The sequence below is a fragment of the Dendropsophus ebraccatus genome, chromosome 6 (genome assembly GCF_027789765.1).
Source record: "Dendropsophus ebraccatus isolate aDenEbr1 chromosome 6, aDenEbr1.pat, whole genome shotgun sequence".
NCBI lineage: Eukaryota > Metazoa > Chordata > Amphibia > Anura > Hylidae > Dendropsophus > Dendropsophus ebraccatus.
In genome coordinates this window covers 7,079,761-7,097,691 of record NC_091459.1, presented here as the reverse complement: position 1 = coordinate 7,097,691, position 17,931 = coordinate 7,079,761, and the positions used below count along the sequence as shown (strand labels likewise).

Below are 17,931 nucleotides of genomic sequence, written 5' to 3'. Positions count from 1 at the left end.
GGGGCTGTACGGTACAATCTGGTATTGGCCGGAACTATACACACACGCTGTGACACCCCCTTACAATGAGCAGTGAAGTTCTATGCAGGATGCACTACATATCCCAGCTATACAGTGCAGTACATACTAGTTTAGGAGGGGCTTGACGGTGCTATCTGGTATGGGCAACAACTGTACACACTTTGTCACCCCAATACAATGAGCAGTGAAGCAAGTTCTATGCAGGATGCCCTACATATCCCAGCTATACAGTGCAGTACACACTAGTTTGGGGGGGGGGGGGGCTTGGCGGTGCTATCTGGTATGGGCAACAACTGTACACACTTTGTCACCCCAATACAATGAGCAGTGAAGCAAGTTCTATGCAGGATGCACTACATATCCCAGCTATACAGTGCAGTGCACACTAGTTTAGGGGGGGCTTGATGGTGCTATCTGGTATGGGCAACAACTGTATACACTTTCTGTCACCCCAATACTATGAGCAGTGAAGTAAGTTCTATGCACTACAACTCCCAGCTATACAGTGCAATACACACTAATTTAGGTGGTGCTATCTGGTATGGGCAACAACTGTACACACGCTTTGTCACCCCAATACAATATAAGCAGTGAAGTAAGTTCTAGGCGAGATGCACTACATATCCCAGCTATACAGTGCAGTACACCAGGACCACCAGCCCCAAAAAGGAGCACACCGAGCACTTCATAGGGGTGTGTATGAAACACCTAATGCCCCCTTTCTGCCAGCAGCCGGTCACCACAGTGTGCTGCTTAAATCGCGGTAGCAGCACTGCAACTCCCAGCCAGCAGTCTGTAGTAATAGTATTAATAAAAGCTTTTAAGCCCTGAAAAGGTCTGTTTGTTTATACTGCTAGTATATTCCCTGCCTACTGGAACACTATATCCTACACGGACACTCTCCCTGATCTCTCACAGCATGCGTCTGAAGCCAGCACTGCCGGCGCCGAGTTTTATATGGCAGGGTCATCTGATCTGGCCAACCAATCGCTGCTATCGACATGTATGGGTCCCACGTCATTGCAGGATGTACCAAAGAGTCTCCTGCATGTTTATGGGCTGAGAAATAGCGCCCAAACTTACAGGAAACGGATGATAAGATTTCCTCGAGTATCGCGAGATGCTCGTCCGAGTAACGAGTACCATCGAGTACCCTAACACTCGATTGAGTACCAAGCTCTGACGAGCACGTTCGTTCATCTCTATTCTCAACTCATGAGGAAACAAAAAATAATAAAATTATGCCTTTAAGCCTCAGGAAAACATGAAACTTATTAACTTGAAATGATTTCAAATTTGTGTTCTAGGACCTGACATAGTGAAAGCTCTGACCATAGTGAATGTCACCACTACATCAGTGTCTCTTAGCTGGCTGCCACCAGAAGGAAATACAAGTTCTTATATGATTGAGGTCCCAGAGAATTCTTCACTAAATACAAATCTTTCTTCAACCTCCGTCACCTTACAAAACCTTATTCCTGGAAATTATTACACATTCCTGGTTTCTGCTCTTACTGGAGGAAATACTGTAAAAGGAGACAGCAATAGTCGTACTACATACACAAGTGAGCACCTAATATCGTAGAAAGTGTTTTTCTTTTGTCTAACAGTTAGCTATTGTGCAGCAGTTTTTATTTGGCAGATTAAAAAATGGTGTTTAAACTATAAGGAGGTTATGTTTCCAGTAAGTTGATTGGTCTCTCGTTTCAGGCTTATTATTAACTCTTTTTTTTACCCCAAATACTGAGTGTGTGTAAACATAGCCCAATATGTAACTTTTATACTTAACATTAAGTTGTTCTTAGAAGAATAGAAAGATGTCTTTGGAAAAGGACTACCTGGTCCATCTAGTCTGCTTTTATATTATTTACGTTCTTATCGTTCTCGTATAGATATATGTTTATTTCAGGCATGTTCGAACTCAGTTACTGTAGATTTACCAACCACATCTGCTAGGAATTTCTTCCAAGTATATACTACTCTTTCAGTAAAGTAGTGCTTTCCCTCGTATAGGTTCTGAGTTTTCCTTCAACTAACCCCAGATTGGGTCGTCTTGTACTTCGGTTTGGTTTCTTTTTTAAACCTCTACCCTCGTAAACCTTATAAACCTTTTAACATAGGTAAAGGTTTCAATCATGCCCTCTATATCCCTTTTTTCTTCTAGGCTCTACAGATAAGAATCCTTTATTCTTTTCCATTAGGTTTTATGCTTCAGTCAGTCCGCCAATGTTGTAGACCCTCTTTGGACCTGTTTTACTTTATCAATATCTTTTTGTAGGTGAGGTCTCCACAGCTGGACACAGTATTCCACATTTAATTGCAATAATGCTCCATACAGTGGGAACACATTCACAATATTCTTTGTAGGCTACTATGTTATATTTTAAATATAGTTTTTTTTCTTTAAAAATAAATATAACCAGTATAGTTGTCAGCTCATGAGGAAACAAAAAATGATGATAAAATTATGCCTTTAAGCCTTGGGAAAACATGAAACTGATGAACTTGAATTAATTTCAAATTTGTGTTCTAGGACCTGACATAGTGAAAGCTCTGACCATAGTTCATGTCACCACTACATCAGTGTCTCTTAGCTGGCTGCCACCAGAAGGAAATACAAGTTCTTATATGATTGAGGTCCCAGAGAATTCTTCACTAAATACAAATCTTTCTTCAACCTCAGTCACCATAGGAAATCTAATTCCAGGAAATTATTACACATTCCTGGTTTCTGCTCTTACTGGAGGAAATGCTGTAAAAGGAGACAGCAATAGTCGTACTACATACACAAGTGAGCACCTAATATAGTAGAAAATGTTTTTTTTTTGTCTAACAGTTAGCTATTGTGCAGCAGTTTTTATTTGGCAGCTTAAAAAATGGTGCTTATCCTATAAGGAGGCCATGTTCCCAGTAAGTTGATTGGTCTCTGTTTTCAGGTTCATTATAAACCATTTTTGTACAACGCTATGTTCTAACATAGTTCAATTAGCTGTGTTTAATTTTACAAAATTTTTATCTCCGAAAATTGCCCCAAATACTGAGTGTAAACATAGCCCAATATGTAACTTTTATAATAAACATTAAGTTGTTCCTAGAAGAATATAAGGTTGTATTTGGAAAAGGACTTCCTGGTCCATCTATTCTGCTTTTGAATTATTACCTTTCTTATCATTCTAGGATAGATATATGTTTATTCCAGGCATGTTCGAATTCAGTTAATTTAGATTTACCAACCACATCTGCTAGGAATTTCTTCCAAGTATATACTACTCTTTCAGTAAAGTAGTGCTTTCTCGTATTGGTTCTGAGTTTTCTGCCAACTAACCTCAGATTGTGTCGTCTTGTTCTTTGGTTTGGTTTCTTTTTTAAAAACACTAGCCTCATAAACCCTATAAACCTTTTAACATAGGTAATGTTTTCAATCATGCCCTCTCTTTCCCTTATTTCTTCTAGGCTCTACAGATAAGGATCCTTTAATCTTTTCCTTTAGGTTTTAGGCCTCAGTCCATTCCCCCATGTTGTAGACCCTCTTTGGACCTCTTTCACTTTATCAATATCTTTTTGTAGGTGAGGTCTCCACAGCTGGACACAGTACTCCAGATGTGGTTTCAGTAATGCTCCATACAGCGAAATCACATTCGCTATACACTTTGTAGGCTACTATGTGATATTCTTAATATTGTTTAATATCTTTTAATAAAATATAACCAGTAAAGTTCTCAACTCATGAGGAAACAAAAAAATGATAATAAAATTACGCCTTTAAGCCTCAGGAAAACATGAAACTGATTAACTTGAATTGATTTCAAATTTGTGTTCTAGGACCTGACATAGTGAAAGCTCTGACCATAGTGAATGTCACCACTACATCAGTGTCTCTTAGCTGGCTGCCACCAGAAGGAAATACAAGTTCTTATATGATTGAGGTCCCAGAGAATTCTTCACTAAATACAAACCTTTCTTCAACCTCAGTCACCATAGGAAATCTAATTCCAGGAAATTATTACACATTCCTGGTTTCTGCTCTTACTGGAGAAAATACTGTAAAAGGAGACAGCAGTAGTCGTACTACATACACAAGTGAGCACCTAATATAGTAGAAAGTGTTTTTCTTTTGTCTAACAGTTAGCTATTGTGCAGCAGTTTTTATTTGGCAGCTTAAAAATGGTGCTTATACTATAAGGAGGCCATGTTCCCAGTAAGTTGATTGGTCTCTGTTTTCAGGCTCATTATAAACCATTTTTGTACAAAGCTATGTTCTAACAGTTCAATTAGCTGTGTTTGATTTTACTAAATTTTTATGTCCGAAAATTGCCCCAAATACTGTGTGTGTAAACGAAGCTCAATATGTAACTTTTATAATAAACATTAAGTTGTTCCTAGAAGAATATAAGGTTGTATTTGGAAAAGGACTTCCTGGTCCATCTAGTCTGCATTTGAATTATTACCTTTCTTATCATTCTAGGATAGATATATGTTTATTCCAGGCATGTTCGAATTCAGTTAATTTAGATTTACCAACCACATTTGTTAGGAATTCCTTCCAAGTATATACTACTCTTTCAGTAAAGTAGTGCTTTCTCGTATTGGTTCTGAGTTTTCTGCCAACTAACCTCAGATTGTGTCGTCTTGTTCTTTGGTTTGGTTTGTTTTTTAAAACTACTACCCTCGTAAACCCTATAAACCTTTTAACATAGGTAATGTTTTCAATCATGCCCTCTCTTTCCCTTATTTCTTCTAGGCTATACAGATAAGGATCCTTTATTCTTTTCCTTTAGGTTTTAGGCTTCAGTCCGTACACCAATTTTGTAGACCCTCTTTGGACCTGTTTCACTTTATCAATATCTTTTTGTAGGTGAGGTCTCCACAGCTGGACACAGTACTCCAGATGTGGTTTCAATAATACTCAATACAGCGGAATCACATTTACTATACACTTTGTAGGCTACCATGTGATATTCTTAATATTGTTTTATATCTTTTAATAAAATATAACCAGTATAGTTGTCAACTCATGAGGAAACAAAAAATTATAATAAAATTATGCCTTTAAGCCTTGGAAATACATGAAACTGATTAACTTGAATTGATTTCAAATTTGTGTTCTAGGACCTGACATAGTGAAAGCTCTGACCATAGTGCATGTCACCACTACATCAGTGTCTCTTAGCTGGCTGCCACCAGAAGGAAATACAAGTTCTTATATGATTGAGGTCCCAGAGAATTTGTCACTAAATACAAATCTTTCTTCAACCTCAGTCACCATAGGAAATCTAATTCCAGGAAATTATTACACATTCCTGGTTTCTGCTCTTACTGGAGGAAATACTGTAAAAGGAGACAGCAATAGTCGTACTACATACACAAGTGAGCACCTAATATCGTAGAAAGTGTTTTTCTTTTGTCTAACAGTTAGCTATTGTGCAGCAGTTTTTATTTGGCAGATTAAAAAATGGTGTTTAAACTATAAGGAGGTTATGTTTCCAGTAAGTTGATTGGTCTCTCGTTTCAGGCTTATTATTAACTCTTTTTTTTACCCCAAATACTGAGTGTGTGTAAACATAGCCCAATATGTAACTTTTATACTTAACATTAAGTTGTTCTTAGAAGAATAGAAAGATGTCTTTGGAAAAGGACTACCTGGTCCATCTAGTTTGCTTTTATATTATTTACGTTCTTATCGTTCTCGTATAGATATATGTTTATTTCAGGCATGTTCGAACTCAGTTACTGTAGATTTACCAACCACATCTGCTAGGAATTTCTTCCAAGTATATACTACTCTTTCAGTAAAGTAGTGCTTTCCCTCGTATAGGTTCTCAGTTTTCCTTCAACTAACCCCAGATTGTGTCGTCTTGTTCTTCGGTTTGGTTTCTTTTTTAAACCTCTACCCTCGTAAACCTTATAAACCTTTTAACATAGGTAAAGGTTTCATTCATGCCCTCTGTATCCCTTTTTTTTTCTAGGCTATACAGATAAGAATCCTTTATTCTTTTCCATTAGGTTTTATGCTTCAGTCAGTCCGCCAATGTTGTAGACCCTCTTTGGACCTGTTTTACTTTATCAATATCTTTTTGTAGGTGAGGTCTCCACAGCTGGACACAGTATTCCACATTTAATTGCAATAATGCTCCATACAGTGGGAACACATTCACAATATTCTTTGTAGGCTACTATGTTATATTTTAAATATTGTTTTTTTTCTTTAAAAATAAATATAACCAGTATAGTTGTCAGCTCATGAGGAAACAAAAAATGATGATAAAATTATGCCTTTAAGCCTTGGGAAAACATGAAACTGATGAACTTGAATTGCTTTCAAATTTGTGTTCTAGGACCTGACATAGTGAAAGCTCTGACCATAGTGCATGTCACCACTACATCAGTGTCTCTTAGCTGGCTGCCACCAGAAGGAAATACAAGTTCTTATATGATTGAGGTCCCAGAGAATTCTTCACTAAATACAAATCTTTCTTCAACCTCAGTCACCATAGGAAATCTAATTCCAGGGAATTTTTACACCTTCCTGGTTTCTGCTCTTACTGGAGAAAATACTGTAAAAGGAGACAGCAATAGTCGTTCTACATACACAAGTGAGCACCTAATATAGTAGAAAGTGTTTTTCTTTTGTCTAACAGTTAGCTATCGTGCAGCAGTTTTTATTTGGCAGCTTAAAAAATGGTGCTTATCCTATAAGGAGGCCATGTTCCCACTAAGTTGATTGGTCTCTGGTTTCAGGCTTATTGTAAACCCTTTTTTTTACAAAGCTATGTTCTAACATAGTTCCATTAGCTGTGTTTCATTTAACTAAAATTTGAGATCAGAAAATTCCCCCAAATACTGAGTGTGTGTAAACATAGCCCAATAGGAAACTTTTATACTTAACGTTAAGTTGTTCCTAGAAGAAAAGAAAGATGTCTTTGGAAAAGGACTACCTGGTCCATCTAGTCTGCTTTTATATTATTTACGTTCTTATCGTTCTCGTATAGATATATGTTTATTTCAGGCATGTTCGAACTCAGTTACTGTGGATTTACCAACCACATCTGCTAGGAATTTTTTCCAAGTATATACTACTCTTTCAGTAAAGTAGTGCTTTCGCGTATTGGTTTGGAGTTTTCCGCCATTTAACCTCAGATTGTGTCGTCTTGTTTTTTGGTTTTGCTTCTTTTTTAAAAACACTATTCTTGTAAACCTTATAAACCCTTTAACATAGGTAAAGGTTTCAATCATGCCCTCTCTTTCCTTTTTTCTTCTAGGCTATACAGATAAAGATCCTTTATTCTTTTTCCTTAGTTTTTTGTTCATTCCATTCACCAATGTAGACCCTCTTTGGACCTGTTTTACTTTATCAATAGCTTTTTGTAGGTGAGGACTCCACAACTGGACACAGTATTCCAGATATGGTTTCAATAATGCTCCATACAGCGGGATCACATTCGCTATATGCTTTGCAGGCTACTATGGGATATTCTTAATATTGTTTTATTTCTTATAAGAAAATATAACCAGTATAGTTGTCAACTCATGAGGATCGAAAAAAATGATAATAAAACCATGCCTTTTAAGCCTCAAGGAAACCAAGAAATTTATTCATTTGAATTGATTTCAAATTTGTGTTCTAGGACCTGAAATAGTGAAAGCTCTGACCATAGTGAATGTCACCACTACATCAGTGTCTCTTAGCTGGCTGCCACCAGAAGGAAATACAAGTTCTTATATGATTGAGGTCCCAGAGAATTCTTCACAAAATACAAATCTTTCTTCAACCTCCGTCACCTTACAAAACCTTATTCCTGGAAATTATTACACATTCCTGGTTTCTGCTCTTACTGGAGGAAATACTGTAAAAGGAGACAGCAATAGTCGTACTACATACACAAGTGAGCACCTAATATAGTAGAAAATGTTTTTCTTTTGTCTAACAGTTATCTATTGTGCAGCAGTTTTTATTTGACAGTTTACAAAATGGTGCTTATACTATAAGGAGGCCATGTTCCCAGTAAGTGGATTGGTCTCTGTTTTTAGGCTTATTGTGAACCCTTTTTGTATAAAGCTATGTTCTAACATAGTTCAATTAGCTGTTTTTGATTTTACTAAATTTTTATCTCACAAAATTGCCCCAATTTCTGAGTATGTGTAAACATAGCCCAAAATGTAACTTAACATTAAGTTGTTCCTAGAAAAATAGAAGGTTGTCCTTTCAAAGGAACACCCGGTCCATCTAGTCTGCTTTTATATTATTTATTTTCTTATCATTTTAGGATAGGTATATGTTTATTCCAGGCATGTTCGAATTCAGTTACTGTAGGTTTACCAATCCCATCTGCTAGGAATTTTGTCCAAGTATATACTACTCTTTCAGTAAAGTAGTGCTTTCTCGTATTGGTTCTGAGTTTTCCGCCAACTAACCTCAGATAAGGTCATCTTGTTTTTTTTAAGCACTAGCCTCGTAAACCTTATAAAAAAGAGATGAGCGAACCTGGAGCATGCTGGAGTCCATCCGAACCTGAACTTTCGGCATTTGATTAGCGGTGGCTGCTGAACTTGGATAAAGCCCTAAGGCTATGTGGAAAACATGGATATAGTCATTGGCTGTATCCATGTTTTCCAGACAACCTTAGAGCTTTATCCAAGTTCAGCAGCTACCGCTAATCAAATGGCGATCGTTCGGGTTCAGGAAGACTCGAATCCGAACCCGGTTCGCTCATCTCTATTTATAACCCCTTTAACATAGGTAAAGGTTTCAATCATGCCCTCTCTTTCCTTTTTTTCTTCTAGGCTATACAGATAAAGATCCTTTATTTTTTTCCATTAGGTTTTAGGCTTCAGTCCGTTCACCAATGTTGTAGACCCTCTTTGGACCTGTTTTACTTTATCAATATCTTTTTGTAGGTGAGGTCCCCACAGCTGGACACAGTATTCCACATTTGGTTGCATTAATGCTCCATACAGCGGGATCACATTCGCGATATGCTTTGTAGGCTACTATGAGATATTCTTAAAATTGTTTTATTTCTTTTAATAAAATATAACCAATATAGTTGTCAACTCATGAGGAAACAAAAATTGATAATAAAATTATGACTGTAAGCTGGGAAAACATGAAACTAATTAACTTGAATTAATTTCAAATTTGTGTTCTAGGACCTGACATAGTGAAAGCTCTGACCATAGTGCATGTCACCACTACATCAGTGTCTCTTAGCTGGCTGCCACCAGAAGGAAATACAAGTTCTTATATGATTGAGGTCCCAGAGAATTCTTCACTAAATACAAATGTTTCTTCAACCTCAGTCACCATAGGAAATCTAATTCCAGGAAATTATTACACATTCCTGGTTTCTGCTCTTACTGGAGAAAATACTGTAAAAGGAGACAGCAATAGTCGTACTACATACACAAGTGAGCACCTAATATAGTAGAAAATGTTTTTCTTTTGTCTAACAGTTAGCTATTGTGCAGCAGTTTTTATTTGGCAGCTTAAAAAATGGTGCTTATCCTATAAGGAGGCCATGTTCCCAGTAAGTTGATTGGTTTCTGTTTTCAGGCTCATTATAAACCATTTTTGTACAACGCTATGTTCTAACATAGTTCTATTAGCTGTGTTTAATTTTACAAAATTTTTATCTCCGAAAATTGCCCCAAATACTGTGTGTGTAAACAAAGCTCAATATGTAACTTTTATAATAAACATTAAGTTGTTCCTAGAAGAATATAAGGTTGTATTTGGAAAAGGACTTCCTGGTCCATCTAGTCTGCTTTTGAATTATTACCTTTCTTATCATTCTAGGATAGATATATGTTTATTCCAGGCATGTTCGAATTCAGTTAATTTAGATTTACCAACCACATCTGCTAGGAATTTCTTCCAAGTATATACTACTCTTTCAGTAAAGTAGTGCTTTCTCGTATTGGTTCTGAGTTTTCTGCCAACTAACCTCAGATTGTGTCGTCTTGTTCTTTGGTTTGGTTTCTTTTTTAAAAACACTAGCCTCATAAACCCTATAAACCTTTTAACATAGGTAATGTTTTCAATCATGCCCTCTCTTTCCCTTATTTCTTCTAGGCTCTACAGATAAGGATCCTTTAATCTTTTCCTTTAGGTTTTAGGCCTCAGTCCATTCCCCCATGTTGTAGACCCTCTTTGGACCTCTTTCACTTTATCAATATCTTTTTGTAGGTGAGGTCTCCACAGCTGGACACAGTACTCCAGATGTGGTTTCAGTAATACTCAATACAGCGGAATCACATTCGCTATACACTTTGTAGGCAACTATGTGATATTCTTAATATTGTTTAATATCTTTTAATAAAATATAACCAGTAAAGTTCTCAACTCATGAGGAAACAAAAAAATGATAATAAAATTACGCCTTTAAGCCTCAGGAAAACATGAAACTGATTAACTTGAATTGATTTCAAATTTGTGTTCTAGGACCTGACATAGTGAAAGCTCTGACCATAGTGCATGTCACCACTACATCAGTGTCTCTTAGCTGGCTGCCACCAGAAGGAAATACAAGTTCTTATATGATTGAGGTCCCAGAGAATTCTTCACTAAATACAAATCTTTCTTCAACCTCAGTCACCATAGGAAATCTAATTCCAGGAAATTATTACACCTTCCTGGTTTCTGCTCTTACTGGAAAAAATACTGTAAAAGGAGACAGCAATAGTCGTTCTACATACACAAGTGAGCACCTAATATAGTAGAAAGTGTTTTTCTTTTGTCTAACAGTTAGCTATTGTGCAGCAGTTTTTATTTGGCAGCTTAAAAATGGTGCTTATACTATAAGGAGGTTATGTTCCCAGTAAGTTGATTGGTCTCTGTTTTCAGGTTCATTATAAACCATTTTTGTACAACGCTATGTTCTAACATAGTTCAATTAGCTGTGTTTGATTTTACAAAATTTTTATGTCCGAAAATTGCCCCAAATACTGTGTGTGTAAACAAAGCTCAATATGTAACTTTTATAATAAACATTAAGTTGTTCCTAGAAGAATATAAGGTTGTATTTGGAAAAGGACTTCCTGGTCCATCTAGTCTGCATTTGAATTATTACCTTTCTTATCATTCTAGGATAGATAGATGTTTATTCCAGGCATGTTCGAATTCAGTTAATTTAGATTTACCAACCACATTTGTTAGGAATTCCTTCCAAGTATATACTACTCTTTCAGTAAAGTAGTGCTTTCTCGTATTGGTTCTGAGTTTTCTGCCAACTAACCTCAGATTGTGTCGTCTTGTTCTTTGGTTTGGTTTGTTTTTTAAAACTACTACCCTCGTAAACCCTATAAACCTTTTAACATAGGTAATGTTTTCAATCATGCCCTCTCTTTCCCTTATTTCTTCTAGGCTATACAGATAAGGATCCTTTATTCTTTTCCATTAGGTTTTAGGCTTCAGTCCGTTCACCAATTTTGTAGACCCTCTTTGGACCTCTTTCACTTTATCAATATCTTTTTGTAGGTGAGGTCTCCACAGCTGGACACAGTACTCCAAATGTGGTTTCAATAATACTCAATACAGCGGAATCACATTTACTATACACTTTGTAGGCTACCATGTGATATTCTTAATATTGTTTTATATCTTTTAATAAAATATAACCAGTATAGTTGTCAACTCATGAGGAAACAAAAAATGATAATAAAATTATGCCTTTAAGCCTTGGAAATACATGAAACTGATTAACTTGAATTGATTTCAAATTTCTGTTCTAGGACCTGACATAGTGAAAGCTCTGACCATAGTGCATGTCACCACTACATCAGTGTCTCTTAGCTGGCTGCCACCAGAAGGAAATACAAGTTCTTATATGATTGAGGTCCCAGAGAATTCGTCACTAAATACAAATCTTTCTTCAACCTCCGTCACCTTACAAAACCTTATTCCTGGAAATTATTACACCTTCCTGGTTTCTGCTCTTACTGGAGGAAATACTGTAAAAGGAGACAGCAATAGTCGTACTACATACACAAGTGAGCACCTAATATAGTAGAAAGTGTTTTTCTTTTGTCTAACAGTTAGCTATTGTGCAGCAGTTTTTATTTGGCAGATTAAAAAATGGTGTTTAAACTATAAGGAGGTTATGTTTCCAGTAAGTTGATTGGTCTCTCGTTTCAGGCTTATTATTAACTCTTTTTTTTTACCCCAAATACTGAGTGTGTGTAAACATAGCCCAATATGTAACTTTTATACTTAACATTAAGTTGTTCTTAGAAGAATAGAAAGATGTCTTTGGAAAAGGACTACCTGGTCCATCTAGTTTGCTTTTATATTATTTACGTTCTTATCGTTCTCGTATAGATATATGTTTATTTCAGGCATGTTCGAACTCATTTACTGTAGATTTACCAACCGCATCTGCTAGGAATTTCTTCCAAGTATATACTACTCTTTCAGTAAAGTAGTGCTTTCCCTCAACTAACCCCAGATTGTGTCGTCTTGTTCTTCGGTTTGGTTTCTTTTTTAAACCTCTACCCTCGTAAACCTTATAAACCTTTTAACATAGGTAAAGGTTTCAATCATGCCCTCTATATCCCTTTTTTTTTCTAGGCTATACAGATAAGAATCCTTTATTCTTTTCCATTAGGTTTTATGCTTCAGTCAGTCCGCCAATGTTGTAGACCCTCTTTGGACCTGTTTTACTTTATCAATATCTTTTTGTAGGTGAGGTCTCCACAGCTGGACACAGTATTCCACATTTAATTGCAATAATGCTCCATACAGTGGGAACACATTCACAATATTCTTTGTAGGCTACTATGTTATATTTTAAATATTGTTTTTTTTCTTTAAAAATAAATATAACCAGTATAGTTGTCAGCTCATGAGGAAACAAAAAATGATGATAAAATTATGCCTTTAAGCCTCAGGAAAACATGAAACTGATGAACTTGAATTGCTTTCAAATTTGTGTTCTAGGACCTGACATAGTGAAAGCTCTGACCATAGTGAATGTCACCACTACATCAGTGTCTCTTAGCTGGCTGCCACCAGAAGGAAATACAAGTTCTTATATGATTGAGGTCCCAGAGAATTCTACACTAAATACAAATCTTTCTTCAACCTCAGTCACCATAGGAAATCTAATTCCAGGGAATTTTTACACCTTCCTGGTTTCTGCTCTTACTGGAGAAAATACTGTAAAAGGAGACAGCAATAGTCGTTCTACATACACAAGTGAGCACCTAATATAGTAGAAAGTGTTTTTCTTTTGTCTAACAGTTAGCTATCGTGCAGCAGTTTTTATTTGGCAGCTTAAAAAATGGTGCTTATACTATAAGGAGGCCATGTTCCCACTAAGTTGATTGGTCTCTGGTTTCAGGCTTATTGTAAACCCTTTTTTTTTTACAAAGCTATGTTCTAACATAGTTCCATTAGCTGTGTTTCATTTAACTAAAATTTGAGATCAGAAAATTCCCCCAAATACTGAGTGTGTGTAAACATAGCCCAATATGTAACTTTTATACTTAACATTAAGTTGTTCCTAGAAGAAAAGAAAGATGTCTTTGGAAAAGGACTACCTGGTCCATCTAGTCTGCTTTTATATTATTTACGTTCTTATCGTTCTCGTATAGATATATGTTTATTTCAGGCATGTTCGAACTCAGTTACTGTGGATTTACCAACCACATCTGCTAGGAATTTTTTCCAAGTATATACTACTCTTTCAGTAAAGTAGTGCTTTCTCGTATTGGTTTGGAGTTTTCCGCCATTTAACCTCAGATTGTGTCGTCTTGTTTTTCGGTTTTGCTTCTTTTTTAAAAACACTATTCTTGTAAACCTTATAAACCCTTTAACATAGGTAAAGGTTTCAATCATGCCCTCTCTTTCCTTTTTTCTTCTAGGCTATACAGATAAAGATCCTTTATTCTTTTTCCTTAGTTTTTTGTTCATTCCATTCACCAATGTAGACCCTCTTTACCTGTTTTACTTTATCAATAGCTTTTTGTAGGTGAGGACTCCACAACTGGACACAGTATTCCAGATATGGTTTCAATAATGCTCCATACAGCAGGATCACATTCGCTATATGCTTTGCAGGCTACTATGGGATATTCTTAATATTGTTTTATTTCTTATAAGAAAATATAACCAGTATAGTTGTCAACTCATGAGGATCGAAAAAAATGATAATAAAACCATGCCTTTTAAGCCTTGGGAAACCAAGAAATTAATTCATTTGAATTGATTTCAAATTTGTGTTCTAGGACCTGAAATAGTGAAAGCTCTGACCATAGTGAATGTCACCACTACATCAGTGTCTCTTAGCTGGCTGCCACCAGAAGGAAATACAAGTTCTTATATGATTGAGGTCCCAGAGAATTCTTCACAAAATACAAATCTTTCTTCAACCTCCGTCACCTTACAAAACCTTATTCCTGGAAATTATTACACATTCCTGGTTTCTGCTCTTACTGGAGGAAATACTGTAAAAGGAGACAGCAATAGTCGTACTACATACACAAGTGAGCACCTAATATAGTAGAAAATGTTTTTCTTTTGTCTAACAGTTATCTATTGTGCAGCAGTTTTTATTTGGCAGTTTACAAAATGGTGCTTATACTATAAGGAGGCCATGTTCCCAGTAAGTGGATTGGTCTCTGTTTTTAGGCTTATTGTGAACCCTTTTTGTATAAAGCTATGTTCTAACATAGTTCAATTAGCTGTTTTTGATTTTACTAAATTTTTATCTCACAAAATTGCCCCAATTTCTGAGTATGTGTAAACATAGCCCAAAATGTAACTTAATATTAAGTTGTTCCTAGAAAAATAGAAGGTTGTCCTTTCAAAGGAACACCTGTTCCATCTAGTCTGCTTTTATATTATTTAATTTCTTATCATTTTAGGATAGGTATATGTTTATTCCAGGCATGTTCGAATTCAGTTACTGTAGGTTTACCAATCCCATCTGCTAGGAATTTTGTCCAAGTATATACTACTCTTTCAGTAAAGTAGTGCTTTCTCGTATTGGTTCTGAGTTTTCCGCCAACTAACCTCAGATAAGGTCATCTTGTTTTTTGTTTTTTTTAAGCACTAGCCTCGTAAACCTTATAAAAAAGAGATGAGCGAACCTGGAGCATGCTGGAGTCCATCCGAACCTGAACTTTCGGCATTTGATTAGTGGTGGCTGCTGAACTTGGATAAAGCCCTAAGGCTATGTGGAAAACATGGATATAGTCATTGGCTGTATCCATGTTTTCCAGACAACCTTAGAGCTTTATCCAAGTTCAGCAGCTACCGCTAATCAAATGGCGATCGTTCGGGTTCAGGAAGACTCGAATCCGAACCCGGTTCGCTCATCTCTATTTATAACCCCTTTAACATAGGTAAAGGTTTCAATCATGCCCTCTCTTTCCTTTTTTTCTTCTAGGCTATACAGATAAAGATCCTTTATTTTTTTCCATTAGGTTTTAGGCTTCAGTCCGTTCACCAATGTTGTAGACCCTCTTTGGACCTGTTTTACTTTATCAATATCTTTTTGTAGGTGAGGTCCCCACAGCTGGACACAGTATTCCACATTTGGTTGCATTAATGCTCCATACAGCGGGATCACATTCGCAATATGCTTTGTAGGCTACTATGAGATATTCTTAAAATTGTTTTATTTCTTTTAATAAAATATAACCAATATAGTTGTCAACTCATGAGGAAACAAAAATTGATAATAAAATTATGACTGTAAGCTGGGAAAACATGAAACTAATTAACTTGAATTAATTTCAAATTTGTGTTCTAGGACCTGACATAGTGAAAGCTCTGACCATAGTGCATATCACCACTACATCAGTGTCTCTTAGCTGGCTGCCACCAGAAGGAAATACAAGTTCTTATATGATTGAGGTCCCAGAGAATTCTGAACTAAATACAAATCTTTCTTCAACCTCAGTCACCATAGGAAATCTAATTCCAGGAAATTATTATACATTTCTGGTTTCTGCTCTTACTGGAGAAAATACTGTAAAAGGAGACAGCAATAGTCGTACTACATACACAAGTGAGCACCTAATATAGTAGAAAGTGTTTTTCTTTTGTCTAACAGTTAGCTATTGTGCAGCAGTTTTTATTTGGCAGATTATAAAATGGTGCTTATACTATAAGGAGGCCATGTTCCCACTAAGTTGATTGGTCTCTGTTTTCTGGCTTATTATGAACCCTTTTTGTACATGTTCTAACATAGTTCAGTTAGCTGCGTTTGATTTTACAATTTTTTTTTATCTCAGAAAATTCCCTCAAATACTCACTGTGTGTAAACATAGCCCAATATGTAACTTTTATACTTAAAGGGGTTGTCCAGCGAAAAACTTTTTCTTTCAAATCAACTGGTATCAGAAAGTTATATAGATTTGTAATTTACTACTTTTAAAAATCTTAAAGTGTCACTGTCGTGAATTTTTTTTTTGCAGAAATCAATAGTCCAGGCGATTTTAAGAAACTTTGTAATTGGGTTTATTATCCGAAAAATGCATTTTTATCATGAAAAAGCAGTTTGAAGCTCTCCCCCCTGTCTTCATTGTTCTCCTATGGAGAGAGCTAAAGAAAAGATAAAAACAGGACAACAAAGAGTTAATCTACAAATCCCTCACGGGATATCTCCTGTGACAGTCACCAGTGACCTGTCTGAGCTCGGATTACAGCTGTCACCCAGCTCCGTGCCTGTAATCCTCTGTTATCTGCTTTCTGCTGCCGGCTAACTCCCTCCTTCCTCCTCCCCCCTCCCCTCTCCCTAGAGCAGACAGGGGACGTCTCCTGCAACAAGTCACAATTTTCAGATTTTTCAGAGTGGATGAAAAAGAGGAAGGAGGGGGGGACCTGGGAAAAGGCTTTTTACATGCAGATAATGGCAGATTTGGCTAATAAACCCAATTACAAAGTTTCTTAAAATCGCCTGGACTATTGATTTCTGCAAAAAAAAATAAAAAATACGACAGTGACTCTTTAAGTCTTCCCATACTTGTTAGCTACTATATGTCATGCATGAAATGTTGTTTTATTTCCAGTCTGACACAGGGCTCTCTGGTCGAGTCAGGAACTCTCCAGAGCAGGAGGGGTTTTCTATTGGCATTCATAGAGAACCGAGACAAGAGTTCCTGTATCGGCCAGAGATGTCAGCAGAGAGTAAGTAGTGTCAGACTGAAAATAAAACAACACTTCCTGCAGGACATACAGCAGCTAATAAGTACTGGAAGACTTGAGATTTTTTAATAGAATTAAATTTCAAATCTATATACATTTCTGACGCCAGTTGATTTGAAAGAAAAAGTTTTTCGCTGGACAACCCTTTAACAATAAATTGTTCCTAGAAGAGTAGAAGGTTGTCCTTGGAAAAGGACTACCTGGTCCATCTAGTCTGCTTTTATATTATTTCCTTTCTTATTATTGTAGGATAGATATATGTTAATTTCAGGCATGTTCTAATTCAGTTACTGTTGATTTACCAACCACATTTGCTGGGAGTTTCTTTCAAGTATATACTACTCTTTCAGTAAAGTAGTGCTGTTTACAATATTTGATTTCTGAAAAATGACATTTATATGACAGTTACACTTTAAATTACTTGGTTGTATACACAAAATTATACACAACTTGGTCGTATGCAAAATCAAATACTGAAGGCATGTAAAATAAAAGCTAAATACGACCAGAATTTGAAGTGAAAATAAAAAAAAAATGAAGAAACAAACAAAAAAAGTAGTATTTTGCAAAATCAAAATAATAATAGTATTCATTATCTTCATTGTTCTGTAATGTTTGTGCACTGCTGGTCATTTTTTTCCATTGCCTTTAATGGACCACATTAGTATGTTGAATATATGGCTGTATTTTTACCATTAAATAGTGACTCTGTATCCACCAACCAACCCCACTAAACCGCTTGTACTATCTTTTTGATGAGAGAA

At 36.1% G+C, this 17,931-nt stretch overlaps 1 protein-coding gene across 1 annotated transcript in view; it reads left to right on the top strand.

The window, feature by feature from the left end:
* Nucleotides 1-11,843: 11,843 nt before the first annotated feature.
* Nucleotides 11,844-17,931, top strand: part of LOC138794710 (receptor-type tyrosine-protein phosphatase beta-like) — a 34,865-nt gene continuing 28,777 nt past the window's right edge. Inside the window, exons 1-4 of the mRNA XM_069973538.1 lie at nt 11,844-12,006; nt 12,953-13,210; nt 14,242-14,499; nt 15,882-16,028. Coding sequence (XP_069829639.1) covers nt 11,844-12,006; nt 12,953-13,210; nt 14,242-14,499; nt 15,882-16,028 — 826 coding nt within the window. The remainder of the gene's footprint in view (nt 12,007-12,952; nt 13,211-14,241; nt 14,500-15,881; nt 16,029-17,931) is intronic.